Source organism: Zootoca vivipara, chromosome Z, assembly GCF_963506605.1.
Source record: "Zootoca vivipara chromosome Z, rZooViv1.1, whole genome shotgun sequence".
Classification (NCBI taxonomy): Eukaryota; Metazoa; Chordata; class Lepidosauria; order Squamata; family Lacertidae; genus Zootoca; species Zootoca vivipara.
Genome location: NC_083294.1, coordinates 6,790,480 through 6,809,738, shown reverse-complemented (window position 1 = coordinate 6,809,738; position 19,259 = coordinate 6,790,480). Strand labels below are relative to the sequence as shown.

Genomic DNA, 19,259 nt, shown 5'->3' with positions numbered 1-19,259 from the left:
TGTTTATCCCCTGTTGCCTTGTAAATAAACTGTTTAACAGACTGCCTTTGTTGATGGTAGACTCACCTTGGTTAGAAGTTTTTGAGGAGAGACTGAATGGACCATCTATCAGGACTCTGTGATTCTGTTTGTTTATAACATGTATATCATGCTTTTCCTCCAAGCATCTCAATGCAGTGTATATGATTTTCCACCCCCACTCTATTTTATCCTCACCACAGCCTGTCAGGTAGGTTAGACTGAGAGAATAATGACTGGCCAAAGGTCCCCAGTGAGTTTCATGTCCAAATGGAGATTTGAACCTGCAGTTCACTAACTCACAGCCCAGCAATCTATCCACTACACCACAGTGGCTCCATTTTTTATTGTTTTGTGCTTGAGGGGTGCTTTGTGCAATTGTTTTGCAACTCATTCCTCCATAATTTCCATAAACATCAGAAATAACTTTCTGAGAGTAAGAGCTGTTCGATAGTGGAACGGTCTCCCTCAGAAGGTGGTGGACTCTCTTTCCTTGGAGGTTTTTAAGCAGAGCTCAGATGGCCACCTGTCATGGATGCTTTAGTTGAGATTCCTGCATTGCAGGGGGTTGGACTAGATGACCCTCGGGTCCCGTCCAACTCTAAGATTCTGTGATAACCAGCCTTAGCTTAATTGTCTTATTCCCCAAACAAATATTAACCAAGAAATGTATAAAGAACTTAGCCTTTTCTTATTGCACCAGGGGAAGGCAATCTGATGCACTCCAGATGCTTTGGACTAAAGCTCCCATCATCCCTGACCATTGGCTATTTTGACTGGGACTGATAGAGTTGTTGTCCCCAATGTCCGAAGGGTGCCACATTGGCTACTCATGAATTTTATAGACTTTACCATGACTTTTTATATGGCTCAATTGGACTTCATGGTGATTCACCTTCTTCTTTTCTCTTAGGTGTGCCGAACCAAAGCGAATGACTTCAGTGATGGAATGTCTCAGTATGCTTGGTACCCGTGCACTGCCAACAACACCCAGACTGTTTTCTGGCTCAAGGTAAGAGATTGCATGGGGTGGGGGGGGGGAGAGAAGGAGAGAGAGAGAAAGAGAAAGAGAAAATATTCATTGAAGGTTTGTAAATTTTCCAAGTTACAAACAGATACAAAGTCCAGAAAAAAGGGGGAGGTGATACATTTTGATTTCTCTGTTTTCCATACTTGTTCAATTTCTACATTTCTGCATCATTTCATTTAAAAAAAGAAGCCTTCATGAAAATCCACCTACGTATTTTTTGCAAATTTCTCCTAAAATACACATCTTCATGAGCAATTTTGCCTGGTGTGCACATCTTTGCCATCAATTGTCACTGGTATAGTGCTCTGTAAACCATAATGTGTTCTGCTTTATTGCACACAATGTAAACTTTGTGGTTCAGTTTACAATCAAGTGGTATAAATACACCATAGGTGCTATTTTCTCATTTTTATGCACTTTTTTCTGTGATGTACACATCTTGGTACTTTATTGGGCTGAGGAACTACATCCCAAAATCCTGGGAAGTGCAAATTTTGAAGGACAACCTATGTCTCATTTCACATATTGTTTTAAAAAGTGCATGTTGGGTAGAGTTCACGTTAAAATCTGAACCAAAACTAATTTTTCTTCCATCCTGCACACTCATTACATACACATGTCTTTCCTTTCCCTTTCTTCCTCCCAGAAACAGTTTCTCTATGGGTGGAGCAACATACTTTAGTGCAATCATTGTCATGTTCATAATGCATCTATTATCCCCCATGTGTCATAAATCAACAATCCATTGGCCTCAGACACCACCAATGTTGTTGGCAATCACAAGTTAGCTGGGAGAGTTGTTTTTGTGGTGGTGAGGCAGCTGGTTCTCCACTGTGAAACCTGGGTGCTGGAGTAGATGGGTCTTTGGCCTGATCCAGCAGGACTCTTCTTGCATTCTTCATAACAAAGAAAGGAAGAAGAAAAAGAGAGGAAGAGGAGTTGAAAGAGGGAGGAGAAAATAAGTTCATTTCCCTGTCAGCTATAAAGCATTTCCCTCAGTTAAGGCACACTTTGGCAATTCACTGGTCAAGAAGAACAATAAAAATGTTATTAAGAACTACCCCCCTCTAAGAAAATACACATATTTCTCATTTTGTAATGCAGGCAGATTATCCTGAGACGGCAAGGACTGAACATTGGGTTCAGATTACCTTAAGGACAACCTGAGCCCATATAGCCCACCTTGATCACTCAGGTCTTCCAGAGAAAGTCTGGCCTTAACCAGAATTTGGGCATTTGGTGTCATCATTTGGTGTGCTGTGGGACTCTCTCCCAACAGAAACTCAGCAGGCACCCTCACTTTTGATTTTCAGGCATCTCTTGAAGACTTTTGTTGTTGTTGTTAATGCTGACAGGCTAATTCAGAAGTTTACAGTTTTCTGGGGTTGCCATTCATTTCAGTGACGGTTCTATATTGCTTCTAAATGTTTTGTTTGATTGATTGCTTTTACATTGCTGCACACCACCCTGTTGCTTTGTGGGAGGGTGATATGCAATTGCTTTTTTTATATAAATAGACAAAAATAAAAACCCAGGACCTGTTAAAAGAAAGAACTTATTCACACAGTGCATAGTTACATAATAGAACCCACTCCTATCAGAGACGGGGATAGCCACCAACTTGGGTGAATTTAAAAGGGGGGTTAGACAAATTCATGGAGGAGGAGAGGACTGTTGATGGCTCCATAGTGGGAAGCAGTAATGCTTCTGAAAACCACTTGCAGGAAGCTACAGAGGGGAGAGGGCTCTCTTGCCTGCAGATTTCCCAGAAGGATCTGCTTGACCGAGAACAAGATGTTGGATCAGATGGGCCATTGGCCTGATCCAGCATGCCTACCATGTTCTCTGCCACTGAGCTATAATCCACCCCTATATACACTTTTAAGTGTCAGCCAGCAATCGCTTTGCTTCAAGAGGGGCCACACAGGAAACCAGCAAGTCTTGTATCCTGGTGTCCTCTTCCTTCTCTCTCCAGGCTTCCTTTTCACAACCAATGGTTGCTGCTGCTGTTATAATCCACTTGGTTGCAGATGGGACCGAAGATCTCGATCAGCAGGAGACCATTTCTGTTCAATTGGTTGACACCAAAGACAAGAGCCATGATCTTGGTAAGAACCCCTCTGCCTGTTTAGCTATTGTCCTTCACCATAGGATAAAATAGAACTTTCATAAAAGCCATTAATTCCGAGTGCCCTGGGTAGTATTTTTACTTTTATATGTTTAAAAGTATGGTTGCAATTTTTTATTTTTATTTTTGATGCTACTGTTTCATCCTCTGTAAACATCTCAGAGAAGGGGCCGGCCACAAGCGGCCCAATGGGGTCGTTTTACTGGCCCACGAGCCACCCTTGAACTGAGCCGCCTGCTCGGTGAGTCCCCACCCGCTGAGCTAAAGCAGTGCAGTGCAGTGCAGCACAGGGACTTGCTTTCGTGGTGCCAGAAATCGCATCTGCACAGACGCAAGCGCCGGAAATTGGAGGCGCGTGTACTCACGCTGCCCACGATCCAGCCCTTGGAGGGGGCTCCACAGCAAGGAACCGGCCCAGGCAAGGTAAGCCTTGCTGACCCCTGTCTTAGAGGTTCCCCCCCCCCCAATCAAGTGGCATATAAATTTAATAAGATAAACTGATTTGATTTATAATATTTCTATGCTGCTTTTCATTTTTTTAAAAGAGCAAAATGGCTTACAAAGAATAAATAATATATTAGAATGTCACAAAACAGCATAAATCATATAGAATAATTAACAAATCACCAGTAAAACGATTACAATCTATAAAATTAATGAAACAACTAAATAAAGTAAATAAATGGGCATTCACTAAATATTTTAAGGGGTGTGGGAACACCCACAGAACCCTCCTTAATATTATTTCATGGGGACGATTTGAACTTTAGAAAAAAGACGGCAGTGGACGGTTGCGAGGAATCCCCAATTTCTTGAAGCATGGGAACCCAAATAAAAAATTCTTTAGACGATTTGGCATAACATTCGGTTTGATTGATATATATATGTGTATAATTTGAAATAATGAATGTGATATAATTGGTTTTAATTGGAAAATTAATAAAAATATTTTTTTTTTAAAAAAAAAAATATTATTTCATGGGACTGGGGAAAGTTGGCAGTATTTTCTGCTGCTGTACTTTAGCTAGAATCTGAGCATCACAGATGGTGGCTGGTAATCCAGTGGGACCGAGAGGGTGGAAGGCAGAGGGACCTACGACAGGTTGATTCAGGCACATTAGCAGACAGAGCCAATTAATTCTAGTTTTGGCCCCATTCTCCTTCCTCTTGAAAGAACGAACACTGAGATAGAAGTGGAGCAGGAAGGTGACAGGCAGGGCCATGCCTCATGTATATGAGAAGGGAGGGAGGTAGAGGCTGGCTCAGGTTGGTGGGGCAGTGCCCCATTTGCTCTAATGGACCAGCCTCCACTGTCACTTTGTGACACTGTTGGAGGGAAGTGGTTATTTATATATTTTATTTATTTCACCCCACCTGTGAATCTCTTCCTATGAAATGTCTCAAAGAGATTCAACAGTAAAAACTTCAGCAATAAAAGCATTGTTGTTGTTTAGTCGTGTCCGACTCTTTAGTCGTGACCCCATGGACCAGAGCACGCCAGGCACTCCTGTCTTCCACTGCCTCCTGCAGTTTGGTCAAATTCGTGTTCGTAGCTTCGAGAACACTGTCCAACCATCTCGTCCTCTGTCGTCCCCTTCTCCTAGTGCCCTCCATCTTTCCCAACATCAGGGTCTTTTCCAGGGAGTCTTCTCTTCTCATCAGGTGGCCAAAGTATTGGAGCCTCATACTCATAAAAGCATATGTAAAGCAATTTCATATACAGGAAAACAATTCAGATAAATTCATCTATGAAACCAATTCCAAATCCCAGACAGACTGGGATTAAAAAACAAACACACTCCACTTAAAAGGTTTTCTGAGGTTTTAAATTGTCTGCATTTGAATTATTGGGGTTTTAAATTGTTGAGGTTTAATTTGCATTTTTTTTATTGCCTGTGTTGTATATTTTTATCATCATAAGCTGCCTTGAGACCTAGATGGTGAAAAAGCAAGGTTGGAAAAGCAAGGTCATAAAGAAAAAAGAGACTGTGCTTGTCTGATATGTAATGGGAGGAGGTTTCAAAGGGTTGGGGCCACCACACTTAAGGTATGATTCCTATATCTTATGGAATGGATTTCCTGATGTGGTAGAATCTGGAATAGCCTCACTCCTGAAGAGCTCAGTGATCAGTTGAGTATACAATGGGTGAGGCAATATTTTAGATATTATGATCCAAACCTGACAACTAATTATATTAATATACTAATTGCATACATGCATGCATGATGGATAGCTAGCATTATATCTTCATTTTCAGCAGATTTGGGGCACCTAGCTTGTCCATACAATCATAGTAACTTCTTCAAATCTGAATAAGAAAGCAGAAAAGTGTCTGATGCAATTTCCACTTAGGTCTTTTAGCAGAGCATGAAGTCCTGCTTTTCCAAAATTGTTTGGAAGCAGAATTAAAACTGTGTTTCCACATGGCAGTTGATATACCGTAAACACTATATTGTCCGGCAATGCTCTTGTAATGCTTATTCTGGACTAGTCCTGTTCAGTGAAGATCCTATGCAATTTTAATTAGAAGATTCAGTCTCCAGATTCTGATTCTAATTGCTTTCCATTCAGTTTGCTGGCAGCTCTGTACTACATCTGTTATTTGGTCAGTTCATGTTCAATGGTAGAAAAGAGAGCTTTAATTGATGGTTTTCTCTAAATTTCTGACTGTGAAATATATTTTATTCATTTAAGGTGTTTGCTACTGTTGTGACGTGGGGTTTGTGATTTCAGCTCTCTTGACATAATATGCTGGAGACAGTTCTCTAGTAACAGTTCTTTATTAAAGTGAACAAGACTGAAGACTGAGGAGAGCAAAGCTACATTTATAGGGATGGGGGACTAGCTAGAAAGGGATATATTTTGGAGGGAACAATATCAGGCAATCACAGTGCTGCCTTTTGGAGGAAACCAATAAGACAGGGGATCCAAATACAGCAGCTTAAATGAACCAATAGTAGCTGTACCCTCTGGAACCAAAAGGCAGTTACTTTATCCTAATGCAAATACAGACAATAATAATACAGATATAAAATCCTTTGACTCAATACACAACAGCCACCATCTTTCATAGAATCATAGAACTGTGCTGAAGGGGGTTCGAAGGAACCCCAACTTCCTGCAATGCACAAATCTCAACTATCGCATCCATGATAGATGGCCATCCAATCTCTGTTTAAAACTTCAAAGAGAAGAGAATCTGCAACCTCCCAAGGGACACTATTCCACTGTTGAACAGCTCTTACTGTCAGAAAGTTCTTCGTAATGTTTAGTTGGAATCTGTTTTCTTGTAACTTAAAGCCACTGGTTTGAATCCTACCCTCCAGAGCAGGGGGGGAAACAAGCTTGTTCCCTCTTCTATGTGACAGCCCTTAAGATATTTGAAAGAGGCTATCATATCTCCTCTCAGTCTCTTCTTTTCCAGGCTAAACATACCCAGATCCTTCAACCATTCCTCATAAGGCTTGGTTTCCAGACCCGTGATCATCTTGGTTGCCCTCCTCTGCACATGTTTCAGCTTGTCACCTTCCTTCTCAAATTGGACACAGTATTCCAGTCTGACCAAGGCAGGATAGAATGGGACTATTACTTGGCTTGATCTGGACACTAATTTTGTTGATACAGCCTAGAACAGCATTAGCTTTTTTTTGCTGCAGCATCACACTGTAGACTCATTTTAAGCTTGTGGTCCATCAAGACCTTCAGATCCTTTTCACAAGTGCTGCTAATAAGCCAGGTGTCCCCCATCCTATATTTGTGCATCTGCTTCTTCCTGCCTAAGTGCAGAACCTTACATTTGTCCCTATTGAAATTCATTTTGTTAGCTTGGGCTCAGTTCTCCAATCTGTTAAATTCATTTTGAATTCTGATTCTCTCTTCTGTGGTATTAGCTACCCCTCCTAATTTTGTGTCATCTGCAAATTTGATGAGCATCCTCTTAATCCCTTCATCCAAGATGTTGAACAACAACAGGCCCAAGACAGAACACTGCAGCACCTTTCATATGATATATCTCATGGCACTCCACAATAAGAATTTACAGTAAAATAAATAATATAATTAAAATAGTACAAATCACTACTTTACAAAAAAAGTAAATCATAATGAAAGGAAAACTGTTCTGAAGGTTCCTGTCTCTATCGTGGACTAATTAAGAGGCAATTCAGTAAAGTCATGTTCCTGCTGAACAGAGGCAGAAGCTGCAAGCTTCTACATAAAGGTACAGTAGCCCTGAAATGACCAAAAAGTATTTTTACTGAGCGGACAGGCACTGCAGGTGCATTTTAAATCCTAAAAATCATCAGTAAAAGAGAGTGAGGACTGCAGAATAAATCAGTGAAATGTGGCTGCATGGCCACACCATTGTTCTGAATTCCTATCTAGATGGCTGATGTGAGCGAAGTATCCGATCACAGTCAAACCTCCACTCAGTTATCAGGGATTCCTCCCTATCTCATCTCACATTGCTCAGGGGTGCTGCCCTCTACGTATAAGGGAGGGCAGCCTTGAACTGAATCAGGCAATTGGTCCATTAAGCTCAGTATTGCCTATACTGTTAATGTCAGCAACTATCCAGGGATTCTGACAGGGGACATTCCCAGCCTTGACTGACTGATGCCAAAGATTTAATCAGGGACCTTCTGCATGCAAAGCAGATGCTCTGTCACTAACTTCCCCTTTTACATTGCTGCTGCTGCTACAATTACTATTAATTACTGCTTAATGCCGAAATAGGTTTCCAAGTGGTTTACAAAGTCCAAAAGCAATTTATGCACACATTAAAATATGATCAAAATACACGAGTAAAACAATACAACAGTTTTTAAAAGGGCCTCTTGTATAATATCAGCTTGGAGGGGGAAGCATAGGGAGCTTCATGAGGCAGGAGGAAAGAGGACGCTTCCCCCAACTTCCATGAACATTCATAAGTTATTTTAGGATCAAAACCTCATGTGTTGCCTACATATAAATGTGCAGCACCATTTTTATTTTATTGCAAAATGCTCAAGGTGTTTCGTACACACAAAAATGCTTCAGGCATCCCTGCAAAGTAAAGATGGAAAAGATGGCAAGTAAAATTGTGTTATGAGGAAACCAGATTAATTATTTAAAATATTTTGGGGTCCATTCTTTGTCCAAAGTTATCAGAGGTGGCATGCAACATATATACTTTTTTAAAAAAAGAAGCTTTAATTGCTAATATATTCCTCACCCAAACAAGGTCAAATTGATTTTTTTATTGATTACTGATTTACGTGTCAATGAGTCATAGATCTCATACCACAGATAGAACTTCTGTAGCACGAACATTAATATATATACAAACCGTAATTCTTCTCATACATACAGCACAAATACTGCTCTAATTTTGTTGTTATTATCCAATATTTTGATCTTAAGTTTTAAATTTGGGATGTTGTGTAATTTGTTTGTTGGTTGGTTTAGTGATCCACTTTGAGATACATGTGAAAAGTGGGGTATAAATTCTGTAAGTGAATTAAATAAATAAATAAATAAATAAATAAATAAAGGAAAACAAAACAACGATTTAAAACTCTTGTCTCCCTCCCCCCCCCCTTCCTTCCCCTTACCTCCTTTGTTGACAGGAATCCATGTCTTGAGCTGCAGGAAAAACCCTTTGGTTATCCCTGTCATTCATGACCTTAGCCAACATTTCTACCATACCCAGGCCATCCTCATCACCTTCAGCTCTCCGTTCGTGGCCATCTCTGGGGTGGCCCTGCGCTCCTTCCAAAACTTTGACCCCATCACCGTCAGCAGTTGCCAAAGCGGACAGACCTATAGCCCGGCTGAGCAGAGGTGAGTCCTTTCTTCTTTCCGCACCCCGCCTCTCTCACCCTCCCGTGTCTTTACCACCCATAGACTTCCAGCCTCTGTAGGCCTGATCAAGGGGATAATAAGAAGCAGGAGGAGAAAAGCAGTGCCTGACCTTTGGCATTGCCAGCAGAATCCATGGAGTTTCCCAGTGAATGGGAGCAGACAGGGCATTTAACCCACATGGGAAAATGTCAGTAGATTATTTCCACCTCCTTTGTCTCTCCTCGGCTTTCATGGTCCAGCTTCAATCTATGCTAGGAAAATCCTGGAATAGAAGTCGCAACTCAAAGAGGGCAGGCTCTCTCTGCATGAAAGAAAGAAAGAAAGAAAGAAAGAAAGAAAGAAAGAAAGAAAGAAAGAAAGAAAGAAAGAAAGAAAGAAAGACCTTGATCCATTTTAACACAATCTTGCATCCCACTTCCAGTAGCTGTACATAATTCTTTTCACTTCCAATTTATTTTCACAGCAGTCCTAAGGGGAAGGTGTGTGTGTGTGTGTGTGTGTGTGTGTGTGTGTGTGTGTGTGTGTGTGCAGGATCACTGGAGAGCTGAGTTTGAAATCTACATTTATCTATATAGCTCACTGGGTGGGCTTGGGCATAACAGACCCTCCAAGCATTCCTAATTTCCAGGGACAGCCCTGAATTCACAGAAGCTGTCCTGGTTTTTTATTTGATCTCAGAATATCCCGCTTTTCCTCATGATGTCCCTATTCTCAACAGAGGAATGTTGGAGGGTATGGAGTTATGTGACCCCCCCCCCCGAGCCAAGGAGATAAGTAACTAGCTATAAACCTTTGGAAGACATCTGAAGGCAGCCCTGTATGGGGAGGTTTTTACTGGGGCAACCCAGTCAGATGGGTGGGGTGCTGTTGTTGTTGATGATGATGATGACATCCCCATTTTAATTGGAAAAATGTTGTAGGTATGGTATAAACACAGCATGGTCTTGCACAGCACCTGATCTGACCTTTAAAGCCCTTTGTGGCTTAGAATCAGGCAGTAAGGGCCTCTCCTCTCCCCAAGGTTTTGCCCATACAGTGGTACCTCTACTTACGAATTTAATGCATTCCAAACACACATTTGTAAGTCGAAAAAAATTGTAAGTCGAATCCCATAGGAATGCATTGGGAGAAAAAATTCGTAAGTCGAAGCAACCCTATCTAAAAATTCGTAAGTAGAAAAAATCCTATCTAAACCGCATCCAAGATGGCGGACGTAAGTAGAAATATTCGTAAGTAGAGTTATTCGTAAGTAGAGGTACCACTGTATACTATAGGTGTTGGAACCTATGAGGCCCTCTGGGTGTTGCTGTGCCACACCTTCCATCAGTCTCCCCCAGCAAGGCCAAGAGAGTTGTAGGGCAGCAACATCCTGAGCAGAGGCAGAGAGCCTCCAGCCCAAATGCAACTCTCCTGGCCTCTCTGCCTGGCCTTTGGACCTTTCCCCGGCCACTCATCTCTCTCTGCAGACCACACTCCTCACACCCAGGGTTTACTTTCCCTTTCCCTTTTGGCCTGGATGGTATGTATCCTTCCACTATTTTAATGCCTATTGGTTGCATAGATGGAGGACAGTGTGTGTGTGTGTGTGGAAACTACTGTATAGATGTAAAATTACAGTGGTACCTCGACTTCCAAAGGTTTCGACTTACGAAGTCGGCAAACCCGGAGGTATTTTTGCCGCACACGCGTTCTGCACCTGCGCATAAGCGGCACGTGTGGTCTGCACATATGCAAAGTGCAAAATCGCGCTTCACACATGCGCAAAATAGACGCTTCGTCATCCGAAGGTTTTGACTTACGAAGAGCGCCACGGAACAGATCGCTTTCGTAAGTCGAGGTACCACTGTAATTGTTGCACTCATTTTTTTTCTTTGGACTAGGGGTGGGTGATCCATTTGATTCAGTTTCAGTTAAAGTGAATCTACTAAACCTGTGCTTTTGGAAACACAATGGAAACCAAAACAGGGCTATCCTTCGAAATTTACACTTCGCTGAATTTTGCAATGTATCTTCCGGCCAAGTGAAGTGTGCAAATGTACACATACTGAGACAGTGTTCATGAAAATGCATATATTAGTGAGTATAACGTACAAAAATTGCATTATATTAAGGGAAATCATTTTGCAGCAATGTGCATATTGAGGAAAATTTATACAAAAATGTATATATTATGAGAAAATTGCACTAATATGCTGATGGATTTTTCACAATGAATTCTTGTTTTAAAAATATAAATAAATTGCAAACTGGTGGGAAAATGTGAAAAGTCAATTTAATTTAATGAGATCTTTGTTGATATTTTCATACCAGTTTTCCGTTTTCTTTTATATTTTAAAAAGCCTAGTGGAAATTCACCAGCATTTTAGTGCAAATTTATCAAAATATACAGATTTTTGTTTGCCTAATCTACACATTTTTGCACAGCAATTACCTTTAATGCAATGCATCTTTCTATGCAATTTTCATTGATATCATTTATACGTACTTTAACGTATAAAGTAGATGCTTTACCCCAGCCAGAACTCACCATGAATGCCTTCCTTGTTCTCTTTCAATGGCAATGGTGCCCACCTTAGAGGTGCTGGAACTGAGTTCTGGTGAGTTCCTGCTGGAAAAAAAGCTCTGAACAGAGTTAATGCATAGCCATCATAACTAGTAAGTTTTATCATCTGTATGATTGTTCACTTCCTTGTTAAATCCATCCAAGTTGGTGGATATCACCACATCTTATGTTAGCGAAATCCCATGGTTTTAACTACGTGCCATGTGGAGATGCTTTTGAAATTTGCCAATGCCACATTGGGCTCCTAAAGCTGTGCATGCTGAAAGCTCAGTCAACGTTCTAGGTGAAGGGTCCAAGGATCCCACTTCTCCCCAAAGCAAAGACACTTACAGTGATTTTTTTTTTAAGATAAAGGGTGACTTGCTTTCTATTCTCATTCTTCCCCGCCCTCCCCCTTCCCCTCTTACTTTTGCTTTTCTTTTGCTCTGAGTTTTCTACTGTATCCCCACAGACAGGTAGCCTGTCTTTTCCTTGCTGTGCAATTATGTCACTGGTCTGCATTCTTTGCAGCTCGAAGAAAGTACATTTGCTTTTCTTGGTTCCACTAAACCTTGTTTTATTGCCATCCACCTTGCCAGGCCAGCCAAGAGCTGGCTTCTGCCAGGCTCACTGTGTTATCGCCCTCTTCAAGTTACATCTGTGCAGGTGCTGGTGGCAGGGCCTGGGCACAGATGTAAAGCACTCCCTGTAAGAGTAGATTTGGTTCCTGTGCTTGATTTTGTGCCACATATGAAGGGGAAACCTGTCACCTCAAAAGAGCCTCTCAGCTTCTCGAATTCAATCATCAGCCGCAAAATAGCAGCCTCTTAGAGTTTATCAATGCAGTTCCAAAATCTTGTGCCTTTTGCTCATCCTGTGACCCAACCCGCCTTATCAATTTTTCTTCTTTTCATTTTTCTCATTTTCCCAATTATAAATTCAGTGCAGCTCATTTACACATCATCTTGCAAATAATTCTTCTTCTTCTTAACAAAATGCATCAAAGTGTGTATACATGTTTTATATGTTTTACACAAAACACACCAAAAAAACCATGTGTTTCTCTTACTATGCATAATTCTGCCCATTTTTGCAAGAAATTTCTTTATGTTAATATAGTGCATTTCTGTGCATCATTTTCACTTAATTTGTGTGTGCTGTCCCCCCCCCAATATATGGGTTGGTGTACACATTTTGTTTCTCTTGGGGGTGAGGTGATAGAGAAATGCATGACAGAAGTTTGAACCCATGCTGATTTCACAGCATTTCCCAAACTTCTCAGTTCATCCCTTGATGAGCTGATAAAGTTGTCAGCGACCCCAACCCAAATTCTTATGAATAATAATAATTTATTTGTACCCCGCCCATCTGGCTGGGCTTCCCCAGCCACTCTGGGCGGCTTCCAACAAAGATTAAAATACATTAAAATGTCACCCATTAAAAACTTCCCTAAACAAAATACAGTTGATATATATTTATATATGTATAGTCAACATTTATTAATGATCAATCTCCATGACTAGGAATGAAAAAATGTTAGGGAACATAAAACAACCTATTAAATACTGACCAAACTGCAGGAGGCAGTGGAAGACAGGAGTGCCTGGTGCGCTCTGGTCCATGGGGTCACGAAGAGTCGGACACGACTAAACAACAACAACAACATTATTGGAAAGGGAGTTGAACTCTGCACACTCCCATTGGCATTTCTGAGGCACCTAGTTCCTAATTAAATTATTCACAGTACAGTGGTACCTCTACTTACGAGTAACTCTACTTACGAATGTTTCTACTTACGAATGGAGCTCCATCGGCCATATTGGATGCGGTTTAGATAGGATTTTTTCTACTTACGAATTTTTAGATAGGGTTGCTTCGACTTATGAATTTTTTCTCTCAATGCATTCCTATGGGATTTGACTTACAATTTTTTTCGACTTACAAATGTGCGTTTGGAATGCATTAAATTCGTAAGTAGAGGTACCACTGTATACATTGCACACTTCTTTTCTACCCCTAGCCACTTTTTGATCTGGGGGAGGGCCAGTGCTGACCACTCTGGGAAGCCCAGCTTTACCAGAAACACTGTGACATTGTCACAACTGCACCATGAATCGTGGCAAAAATCAGCTTAATGCGCTGTGCTGCCAGTGGTCAGTGGAGGCTGGTCCATGGGACAAATGGGGCATTGCCCCACCAACTCCAGTATGCCTCCTGCCAGCCCCCAGTGGCTCTGCCTGTCATTGGTTCTGCCTCCACCTACTATTGGTCTACCCGCCTTCCACCCTGCCTCTTCCAATGGGCACCAGCCCCCACTGCAACTGGCTCATAAAGGTAAAAAGACAACCAGGCAGGGCTTGGGCAAAGTGTTCCCTTTCAATCCAAGGGCTTGCTGTGAAGGTAAATGAGAGCAGGGTGGCTGATCCTTCTGCAGGCTGTTGGATGCTATAGAATACCAATGCAGTTTCTTCCATGCTAAAGTCAGCAATCATTAGCACTCCTTCTGTAATGCTTCCCTCCCCAGTTTTGTCTCACGGTATTGATCTCCTTTCATTCCTCTCTTGCCTTTTCAATCTTCCAAATGGAATAATGGGGGTGGGGTTTTGGGGGGCAATTAGGAGCTTAGCTATAATTCAGCCAAGTCCTGCTGTATCTTGCTGAAACATAGTCCTTGAAAGGTTTGGCGAGGGAAGAATTTTGCGTGTTGTAAGGATAATTTGCGGGGGGGGGGAGATCTGTGGCTAAAATGATGAGCTTGGACATTGCAGGGGCACTGAAACATCTGAGGAGAAGCTACAACCTCCTGTTTTAATTACTGTTTTCACTATTTTGAACATAAGCACTGTTTTGGGATGCAGTCAGATGTGGGGAGTGTTATGTTAGTTTTCCTAGTGCTTATGTCCTGTTTTCTAATGTTCCTTTCTTACCTGTTGTGTTAAAGAACTGTGGCTTTTTGACCAATATGCTGGTGTGTCATGATAAATTTAATTCCCACCAGTGGAAATGTTATTGGACAGGTTTGCTGCCCCCACCCCCCATTCTGTACATGCCTGCTTTGGTTTCCCTATGGTTCCTCCATGAAAACAGTAGGAAGGAACTGTAAGCCTGCATGCTACCTCAAGTTTTGTTACTTTACTCCTACAATTTTCTGGGTTTATGGGGTTGCAAATGGATTATTTTTGGAACCAATTAACATGGAAATGAGCACGAAACTTCCACTATATTCTGGTCGCTTTCCAGAAATGGCTTTTATGTTGTGTGAAAGCTCAAATATAATGCAGAAATTTACAGCTGGGAAAATGGAATAAAGTGTTGTGTGAATGCAACCTAGATGAACTTGTTTTATTGAACACTAGCTGGCCCTGCCATGTGTTGCTGCGGCTCAGTCTGCTAAATGGAGACTCAGAGTCCCCCTTCAGACTCCCCTCACCTTCAGAGTCCCCCTGTTTTACGCGTGTTCTGTTTACACAGGCGCATCCCTGTCACTCCCCCACCCTGTCCTGACCCATGACATATCATGTCCCCTCTTCCCCCCACCCCCGGCTCACCCCTGTGACTGGTCCCACCATGTCCTGACCTATCCTGTCCCCTCCCCCCCACCCCCACCCAGGCAAGTCAGTACCTCCATTTGGCCTAGTCTGTAAAGGCTTTGGCCTAGTATGTAAATAGGAGCCAAGGTGCTGTTGAGAGGGAAAGTTTTATAGGTGCAGTACCAGTGTAGCTGCCGCTAGAGGGCACTGGTTTGTAACCTGGTTCTTTTCCCAGCATGCACTTTTGGCTGAGTGGTGTGTTCTGGAACAGGGGTTATTGGGGGGTCTTACGTGGCCCAGGTGTGACATTTGTCTTTGCAAACTTTCTAAGATCCTTTGGACATTCGTATGGGACGTTGTGTCCGAATTTGAACGCAATCGGTCAAGCGGTTTCAGAGAAAAGTGGAGACCCACCCACATGCTCTTTTTACATATATATATATATATATATATATATATATATATATATATATATATATTGATTACAGGTGTTTTATTGCTTCATTGTGTTATTGTGTATTTTAATTGTTCACATTGTTGTTGGTTTTGTACTTGTAAACCACAAAGAAGAACACATATATATATATTCCTATTCTCCCCCAACAGCTGTGTCCACTACTCCTGCAAAGCCACTGATTGCCAAGAACTAGAGATTGAGAATGCTGTGCTGACCTTCTCCAGTGCAGGGCGTTTTAATGGTGCCCAGTGCAATGTCACCTGCAAGACAGGATACATCCTTCAAATACAGAGAGATGACGACCTTGCAAAGAATCAGGTTTGTTGCTGCAGTGCACAATCTGCCAGGGTGAGGGAACAGCTGTCTGGGTTGGCTGGGTGAGGGAATGGTTTTACCATCATTTGAAGAGATACGGGATCGCATAATACAATAGTAGGCAATGCTATGGATTATAGCAGGGGCTGGGGCCACATTACCTTCTGGGCCACATGCCAGTGGTAGGTGAAGCCAGGTAGTTGAAGTTGGTGGAACAATGAATGATGTATCTACACACACACTCACCCATCTAAGGAAAACAAGAGGCAATGTAATCATCATAATCAACATCCAAAGAAACATTCAAAGCAAAAAACATTCAAGGATGGTGTAGTTCAAGTGGGCTGGGGAGAGTCAAGAGGGCCAGATGTAAAGGCTTGGAGGGCCAGATTTTCCCTGGATATGAGGTTCGTCGCCCTTTGCTCTTCACCATGTTGCAAGATGAAGAGGCTGGCATTTGCTTCACCCCTCTCTGTTGAATGAGGAGACAAGACATATAGCACCGGTCCTGAAAGACCTACATTGCCTCCCAGTATGTTTCCAAGCACAATTCAAAGTGTTGGTGCTGACCTTTAAAGCCCTAAACAGCCTCAGCCCAGTATACCTGAAGGAGCATCTCCAACCCCATCATTCAACCCAGACACTGAGGTCCAGCGCCGAGGGACCTCTGGTGGATCCCTCACTGTGAGAAGTGAGTTTGCAAGGAATCAGGCAGAGGGCCTCCTTGGTAGTGGCTCCCTACCTGTGGAACGTCCTCCCATCAGATGTCAAGGAAATAAACAACTATCTGATTTTAGAAGACATCTGAAGGCAACTCTGTTTAGGGAAGTTTTTAATGTTTGATGTTTTATTGTGTTTTTAATATTCTGTTGGGAGCCGCCCAGAGTGGCTGGGGAAACCCAGCCAGATGGGCGGGGTATAAATAATAAAATTATTATTATTATTATTATTATTATTATTATTATTATTATTATTACTACTACTACTATTACAACATTAGGTTAAGGCATGATCACGTTGTTGAATTCTGTTGCCCCTTGTTTGAGTTATATTAATAAGTCTCTTGATTTTTTTTAAAAAAAACATCTCCCATTTCTCCTTGCGATAAGGATGTATATGGGATCAATGAAATACAAAGTTGAAGTACTTTAGTTAAGTGAAATGTGGCTTCCAGTTGAAAATGTCTGCATTGATTCGTTCTTAATATACCACTCTATGCAGCTGTACTATGTTGCCTCAGTTTGTTTTTTGGGGGGCGGGGCGGGGCACTATATTTAGTTGTTGTTGTTGTTGTTGTTGTTGTTGTTGTTGTGTGGCAAGCCAGCCCTGTTGCATTTTCCTTCCCTGCCTCCTCTCTGGACTTCTGCCCTTCAAAGCCCTGTCTTAATGGCACCACTGAAATAGGTACCATTCCTGGTAAATAGGGATCCTTGTGGATTGGGTCTGGGAGGTGATACACAGGACGGTTGTCTTACGGTGCCTACAGGAATTGAACTGCACAACCACTAGACCCATTTCAGACTGTATGGGTTCTATCCAGTGATAGTTCTACTCAAAGCAGGCTCAGTGAAATTAATGGATCTAAATAAGGCTTGAAATCGTGGAGAGCCTCTGCCAGTCAGTGTAGGCAGTACTCTGCTAGATGGACCAATAGTCTGACTAAGGATAAGCCAGCTTCCTATGTTGCTTTTGCTGTTACAGTGAGTCCCCTATCTGGGCCTTCAGTGTGATAGATCTTACCCTAATGTGGCCTCAGCACCAACTGACTTCCTCCTTGTCTCTTCCAGGAGAGAGCTGGCAGCTACTATTCCCCACCCCTACACATCACACACACAGAGAGAGTATCGCCCCGCCCCACCAATTGCTTGTTTACTTCTCTTTCCACTGGCTCTATGTGAAGAAGAGAAATCCAAGGTTTCGCACACACATGCACAAAGCAGTTTCACAACTTTCTGCACATTCAAGGGCAGAAAGAGCATTCATTGAGAGTGTTAATTGAGGACAAATTTGCAAGTGGGTGGGCTACGCCTAGAGGTTTATATAGCATCATTTTGTGAAAACACTAAGACCCTTCATAATGCTACCAAGGGGAGATACTTGAGGTGCATGTGGGGAAGGGGAGTCCAGGATGAGTCAACCCCTTTCTGATTTAATTGCAGACCCAGCAGAGGACACTGCAGACTGGGCCTCATTCCCACCCCCCACTTCCTTCATGCTAACTGGCACCAGTACTAGAACCTCCCTAAAGCTGATCACTTCTTGCAGTGTGGAAAACAAACTCTCAAATGAGCCTGACTTACTGAACAAGGAAATGCTTGGGAAATGGACCCTTATCGTCAAGCAGTGCAAGAATCTGCAAACCAAACAAATCACCATCCATATCGTTTTTGTGGCAGGGAGCCCCCGGGGGGCGGGGGTGACGGTGATGGCAGGAGATTAGAGCCAGTTAGTGTACCTGGTTTTGATCAAGGAGCCCTGCTTGCAAGGCAAATGGGTACTTAGTTAATTCACACATACACACATCAATCTTTCTCCACTGAGGTTTTGAGGTTTGGGTGCATGTAGGACAGTGATGGGCAACCTTTTGAGCTTGGTGTGTCAAAATTTGCCAAAAAACCAAGCATAACTCAGGTGGTGTGTCACTTCAAGGAAAAAACATAATTTCATGATATTTATAGTTTAAATAACAAAAATGTATAATTGTAATATATAACTGTATTTAATAAATCAAAAACTAATTATTTAACCAAACCAAACCAAAAAACCCTTATTTATCACAAAGTGCCCAGGGTTGTTGAGCTTTTTGGGGGGAGCTGCTGACCAAAGTTTTGGAGGTTTTTTGGGGGGTGCAAAAGTTGCTTTGCTTTGGGGGGGGTGCCCCAAAGCTGCTGCGCTTTTTTGGGGGGGGAAGGGAACAGAGATAAATGACGAATAATACCTTCACTGGAACTAACACGCAACACTGACATAGTCTGCCAAAGCACCAAAAAACCCAGCACAGAACGGGTTAAAAATGAACGCTGTTACACCCAATCATCGTCTGCCAAAACACCAGAAAAAACAGCACAGAAAGGGTTAAAAACCAATCTCTGGCTACCAGCAACAACAACAACAAAAAGGATCCGGGTTTTAACAGTGGAGACAAGCTGTAGCGTGAGGAGGAGCGGGAGAACAAATGGGGAAACAACAACAACAGTGCAAATGGGCCAATGGGGCGCGTGCCAGCAGTGAGGGCTCTGCGTGTCATGTCTGACACGTGTGTCATAGGTTCACCATCACTGATGTAGGGATTCTGCCCATCAGCCCATCTAGCTGAGTACTGTCCCAATGCTGACTGGTTGTGGGTTTCCAGGAGGTCTTTTCCATCACTTTTGAGTGGAGATGCCAGGGAGATTGA

At 42.3% G+C, this 19,259-nt stretch overlaps 1 protein-coding gene across 1 annotated transcript in view; it reads left to right on the top strand.

The window, feature by feature from the left end:
* Window positions 1-19,259, top strand: part of PAPPA (pappalysin 1) — a 237,574-nt gene that overhangs the window by 163,025 nt on the left and 55,290 nt on the right. Inside the window, exons 11-14 of the mRNA XM_060270600.1 lie at window positions 932-1,030; window positions 3,024-3,156; window positions 8,784-8,997; window positions 15,697-15,865. Of these exons, the coding sequence (XP_060126583.1) occupies window positions 932-1,030; window positions 3,024-3,156; window positions 8,784-8,997; window positions 15,697-15,865 (615 nt within the window). The remainder of the gene's footprint in view (window positions 1-931; window positions 1,031-3,023; window positions 3,157-8,783; window positions 8,998-15,696; window positions 15,866-19,259) is intronic.